Source organism: Oryzias melastigma, linkage group LG1 (genome assembly GCF_002922805.2).
Source record: "Oryzias melastigma strain HK-1 linkage group LG1, ASM292280v2, whole genome shotgun sequence".
In the NCBI taxonomy this organism is placed as follows: Eukaryota; Metazoa; Chordata; class Actinopteri; order Beloniformes; family Adrianichthyidae; genus Oryzias; species Oryzias melastigma.
This window is the reverse complement of record NC_050512.1, coordinates 29459194-29465687: the sequence shown is the minus strand read 5'-3', so window position 1 is coordinate 29465687 and position 6494 is coordinate 29459194. Positions and strand designations below refer to the sequence as shown.

The window sequence follows — 6494 nt, the reverse complement described above, 5'->3', positions numbered from 1 at the left end:
GCGCTCAGTTCCCATAGCAAACAGAAAGTAAGAGATCGCTGACATTCTAGCGCTCAGACAAAGTCACTTCTTACCGGCTGGATCTCCAACAGATGGAGGATATTTGCTGACAGGTAGGCATGCTTCACACACGCGCTACAGAGCCTGTATCTCACCGGAGCTTCTCCCGAATGAGCGCGTGCATCGCTATTAAAAGTCCGACGCAGCGTGCGCCCATAGTTCCGGCGCGCGACTCAGACGCTCAGCGCTATAGCCTCTTTAAATGAAAATATAATATCGATACTCGGTGAGAACCCATCGAGAATCGATCGCAGGACTAAATATCGCGATATATCGCAATATCGATATTTTGGCACACCCCTAATATTTATACAGATACAACATTTTTTGGAGCGGAGGACTCACACAGGGCGGTGTTGGCGGCTCCAGTGCGAGTGTCTGGGATCTCCTGGCCGTTGGCGTCCACGCACCAACACTGTCCCGTGCTGGCGTGACACTGTGTGGGCTCGTAGGCGCCGTGCTGGTCGCACTGAGGGACGTACTGAGTGACGGCCGGACGAGGACGGAAGAGAGAGAAGAAGCCGGATCCTGAGGAGACGGCAGTTTGGGCGCTTTCTCTCTGCAGCTCACAGGGCGTCTTCTCGCGCTCTGAAGCACAGAAAAATCAATTTCTTAAACTAAAAGGACAACTTTTGATTGACTGTAAAAACATTTCAATTTATTAAAAATAAAAATTGCTTTCTAGAACATAGTTTCTGCAGAGCGACAGGGGTTTATTGGAAATTCACCTCCGAGTTGTGGGCGGGACTGTTGGTGCTGAGTAAGCCCGCCCCCTTCCCATTACTCATCTGTTCACATGGTCTCCCACGAGCTTAACCTTTTAACACCTGAGACGTCATCGGTGACGCTTAAACACAAAATCTTTAATGTTCGGTAACTTTTCAACCGTTTCCGGTAGATCCTGAAGGAGAAAAGGTGCTTTCCTCCTTCAGAATCTGCTGGAATTATCATGTTAATGGTTTAAAAGTTACAGTAAATTAAAGAACATAAACACTGGAGATCTGGTGTCAAAGGGTTGAAGCCCCTCACACCCCCAACATAACATCATCGGTGCCACAAAAATGCCGAATACAAAGATATTCATGGATTTATTTGTCTATAAGTGGATCCATCAGAATGGAGCAAAGCAGGGAAAAAAACCAAAACCAAAACCAAAACAAGCTTCTCTCATCATTAGTCGTGCTCAAAATGTGCACCAACTTAATCTTATTTGGCAAAATGTGAATACTTTATATTGGGAAGTGTTTTTGAAATGACTATTTTTTGCATATATATACAGAAATATGCTATTAATGTGCAAATATGCACAAATATGCTATTATTTTCCTCCTGATTCATAAAGATTTGAATAAGGAAATATTCATCTTGAGAACATTTGCCATATTAAAAACCCAGTTTTCATTGGAGTGGGTCTTTAATTAGTGCCATGCATTAATTAATCAATAAATCTTCTTTATTTTGAGAATTTCTTTGAAAAACTTCTTACAGTTTGGAAGCTGCAGACAAATAATTAAAAAAAACCTGATCTCTGAAGAGGAGCAGGAGAGTCTTTATCTCTGTTGTGACAGAGCGGCTCTGATCTGAAGGACACAACACGCAGCAGCCATAACAGTCGCCTCTGACAGACGTCGGACGGGACAGTCTGCTCCCGGCAATCAGACAACAGACAGCGGGCCGAACATCAAAGAGCGACCGACCGCTGAGAAAAAGGAAGCTGAAGGTGTGCTGCTTCAGCAGAGAGGGCGCGGTGACAAGTCCTGACGGTAAATGATGCCCTGCAGCTGTCAGGGAGGCCATGAAACAGATGGAAATATGAACAAACCCTGAGACGGACTGGAGCTGTAATTAGCTCTCAGATCCTGACACTTGAAATCACAGGAGGAGGCTGCAGCTTTGGGTCAACAGGAAGTGGATAATACACAACAACCAGTCAGAGTGTGAGGGGAAAACTGCAATTCACTGCAAAATAAACGAATTAAATGGTAATCAAAAGAGGCGTAATTGTTGAATCAAAGCATTAACACTTCTTTTGTTTCTTCTTTTCTTTGTGGTAAAAATTCTTGCAGGAATTCCAGTCATTGTTGACGGCTGAAGCAGCTGTGCTGAAGGTAAAGATTACAGCTCTGAAAATCACAGTCGAATGTTTTTTTGGCAGCTGGCAGACAAATGCTGCACCGGGAGGAGGCTGCAGACCGAAAGAGTTTCATGTGGTGATCCGCGGTGATGGGCTCTCGGTGCTGCTGGTTCTGTTTCACTTTTACGACAGACAGATGGAGAATGTGGGACTTTCCCCAAAGTTTGATCCTTCAGCTTTATAGTTCATATCTTTACCTCTTTGATATAAATCCTAAAGTTGCACACCGATCATCTTTTGATGTATTTTTAAAGCGTTCCCAACGGTTTTTATGTATTTATTGGTTTATTTCTCAGGGTCAGTGCACGTTAAAAGAATAACTGCAATGTTTCAGAATGAGCGTAGAGGCTATTTTTCATTTGTAGTCCCTAGATAGATGTTTAAAATGTCAACTTAAAACATAAAATCAACAGAGAAAAGCGCCATAAAAATACAGAGGTAAAACAATCAATCAGACTACATACAAACATGAATAAAATGCACACATTATGAGTCAATAAAATTGATGCAAAAATGTGGTAAAATGTAATTACGATTTTTTAAAGCAAAATCAGGAGAAAAAAGTGTCTTTTTTTAAAGACATAGTTTCTCCAGAGCGACAGGAGTTCATTAGAAATTCACTTCTTAGTTGTGGGCGGAGCCATTGGTGTGGAGTAACCCCGCCCCCCTTTCTTTTCTTTTTTCTGCATCACAAATAATCTCTTTGAGAATCAGGATTTTTGTCTGCTCCTGATTCACAACGGGAAATACCAAATTTTAAGCTTCATTTTCATTATAAATGTCCTCTATCATCAGAAAATGCCACAAGAACATGTTAAAAATACTATTTTCATTGAAGTGGGTATTTAGTTTGAAGGATTCATACCGTATATCTTCCAATAGTAGCCGGTCTCTGATAGACGCCGATCTCCATTAAAAGCCGGGTGTAACACGTGCTGTTGTTATTAGACGCCGGTCTTTAATGGTAGCCGGACCGGCCAATTCATACTCCTAAACACTAGGTGGCGGAATTGCACTCTGAAGCTGGTGCCGTCTGCCATTTAAGCAAGAAAACAAAGAAGAAGAAGAAGAAGAAGAAGAAGAAGAAGAAGAAGAAGAAGAAGAAGAAGAACAACAACAACAACAACAACAAGAAGAAGAACAAGAAGAAGAAGAACAAGAAGAAGAAGAAGAAGAGCGTCTTTCAGGCTGGTGGTTGTTGTTGAATTTGTGTGGAACAAGCCCTTCAAAGATCAGCTTCGAGAATTATTTGACAAGTGGATGCTCGGGGACGAAGATAAAGAGTGGACATCCAGCGGGAATATAAAAGCGCCCGCTCTGCGTTCGCTGGTTACGTGGATAGCTTCAGCGTGGCAAGAAATCACCCCAGAAGTGATCAGAAAATCCTTCAAGATCACCAATCATCAATGCATGCCATGGATCTGAGGATGATCTGATCCACAGCCATGTCATGCTGGGAGAGCAGAACTTCAAACTGCGCGGCAGACTGCGGGAGCAGCTGTGCTGTCATCACAAGACGCGGAAGATGAGGATGAACCGGAAAATAACGAACCAATCATCTCCGGTTCAGATAGTGGTAAGTACTGTTGTTTATTGTTTTTATTGGATCTCTTGTACCGGCATGCTAGGGTTCTGAGCTTGTTGCATTTCCTCATGTTTTGTAGGGGATTAGTCGGGCCGGTGAATGCTTTTGTGAAGGAGTCGGGCTGGTACCGGTACAATGCCAGCGGCATTGTGGCGAGAAAGTTCTAAAAATAAAATGTTTTTGTTCCCGTGGCTGTTTTCTGAGCCAAGTTGGACGTTATTGCATAACTTAGTGATTTTTTTTTGGACTGATGGATGCTTTTGGGGAGGAGTCGGACTGGTCCCGGTCAGCGTCTACGGCATTATGGCGAGAAAGTTGCGGAAAGAAAGTTTCTTTTTCTATAGCTGTTTTTGCTGATTTTAATTTCATCCTGTTACCTAGTGAATTTGTTGGACTGATGAACGCTTTTGTGGGAGAGTTGGACTGGAACAGACTAGCGTTTATAGCATTTCTTGACGAAAAATCGTTCCTGTCATATTACCCAGTTTCTTGATGCTAATGGTAGCCTATTACCTTATTGCTCTGAAAATTTTAATAAATCTGGAAATATTATTGAAATGTTCATCCAGTGTTGTCTATATTTTGTGATCGAGTTTGAACCCATTAGCCATCTTCATTCTGTGTGTGGCGGAATAAACACCGGTCTCAGATAAATGCCTGTCTCTTATAAAGGCCGGGCCGGCTGCCAAATTATTGGAATAAACGCCGGGGCTATTATTGGAAGATATACGGTATCTTACAGTTTATATGACAAATTACTGTTTTTTTCTGTGCGGTTTTCTTATCATTTTTTGGTGAACTTTTTGTAAACTCTTTGCATTTTTTGTATCTAAATTAGGGACTTGAACTCATATTCTACCATCACAAGCTGTTTTACCACAATGTATTGTGGTATTTTACAAACATTTTATTGTTTTTTTTTTAATGGAATAGCTTTAATCTACAGCTGCAAGAGAAAGTATGTGAACTCTTTGGAATTACTTACTCACAATTGCGTTTAATAAAAACTATTTTTTGGTGTGATTTAAACAGGCAATGTTTTTCTCCATTGATGTGATTTAGGTTGACATAAAAAATACTCATCATGTGACCACTTCATACAGAAACTGAGCTCCTCCCAAAAGGTTCACATAAATTTTCTTCCAACTATATTTTTTCCCAACAGGACAGTTCTTTGGTTGACTGAGGTTTTATTTAAATCTGATTGATTAAAGAGTCTGGCTCCTCACCTGTGAATGCAGGGCTGCACCCAAAGCCGTCTCCATGGAAACCTGGTCGACACCGGCAGCTGTAGGAGCCCTGAGTGTTTGAGCAGAGAGCGTCGCGGTGGCAGGGCTCCTGCAGACACTCGTCAACATCTGGACAGGTGAGAGGAGAACAGGTGAAGCTTTGGATCTGCAGCCTTAGAGATGCAAAGACTCCATGGAACGCTAGTTTGTTCAACAACAATCAAAATGTGGCTTATAGAAAAATTAAATGTACAAAACAGGGAACCAGGACTTTATGCTCGTCCTCAGACAATGGATGAGTAAATAAATAGTAATTTGGAAGAAATAGAATTGACAGTTTTGTGTTTTTTTAATTTGTACTTTTTAAAATCACTTTTGTCAAAGTTAAGAATTTAGACAAAACAATTAAACTTTGCAAAAGTTCAAATAACATTTAAACCATAAAAAAGGATTTTTTTACAAAAAAAAAGTAAATAGATATAACTTGTAATCACAATGTTCCTGTAGTATGGAGGCTAAAAACAGCCTGCATTACTTTTTTTTTTTTTTGGATCGTTTTCTCGTGATAATGAGATATGCTTTCTGGTTATCACAAGAAAAGGGAAATAAAAGGAGGGGTTGGTAAAAGAGATCCACTAATACATCAAAAAATAGACTCAAAAACTACTTTTGTGGAGTGTTTTCTTCTGCTCAGTCTCAGCATTTCATTGCAAGAAAGAAAGAGGGATTGCCAAACTACGGCCCGCGGGCAAGATCCGGCCCACCTCTACGTTTGGCCCGGCCCCTGAACAATATCAGAGGTGCATGATATGTTTGTTTGTTTTTCCCCAATCTGGCTTTGAGATTGTTTGTTAACACTGTTAGCAAAACACTAGAAAAACTGTGCTTTGCAAACAGAAAACTCTGCAAAAATCGCAGAAAGAACAGCAATCAGAAAACACTTTCTCTGTTAACCTACTAACTGACTCCGGTCCTCATAAGTGAAGAAAAAAGATATGTTCCCCTCAAAAGAAAAAGTTTGAGGACCCCTGTGCTACAGTATATTCTTCATTATCTCATTATCACAAGAAAACAAATTTAGTTTTCTCGAGATAATGACAGAGTCCATCTCATTATCACGAGAAAATGATTTTAAAAAAGTAGGGCAGGTTGTTTTTGGTTTCCATTCTGTAGATCTCATCTCAAGAAAAGACAAAATATTTCTCATTCATACGACTTTCCTGACACAGTTTTTATGATTATTACACAGATTTATATTTTTTTGAAACATGTAAATGTTTCACTTTTGAATTATTTGTTATTTATTTTAAATGAGGCTTTATGTTTGTTGGAAACTCACTTTTTACTGGTAATGGTTACAAAAAAAAATCCCGTCAGAGTTGTGTCTTTTAAGCTACAAATGGTTGCTCTCTTCATATACCAGTTATGTAGGAGGCAAGACACACTAGGGTTAGGATGGAGACTTTATGCTTCAATTTTGTGATTG

General features: G+C 40.4%; 1 protein-coding gene across 1 annotated transcript in view; it reads right to left on the bottom strand.

Moving 5' to 3' along the window:
* Positions 1 to 6494, bottom strand: part of LOC112157133 (nidogen-1) — a gene marked incomplete in the record, with an annotated part of 41953 nt that overhangs the window by 6347 nt on the left and 29112 nt on the right. Inside the window, 2 exon segments of the mRNA XM_024289704.2 lie at positions 406 to 648; positions 5009 to 5137. Coding sequence (XP_024145472.1) covers positions 406 to 648; positions 5009 to 5137 — 372 coding nt within the window.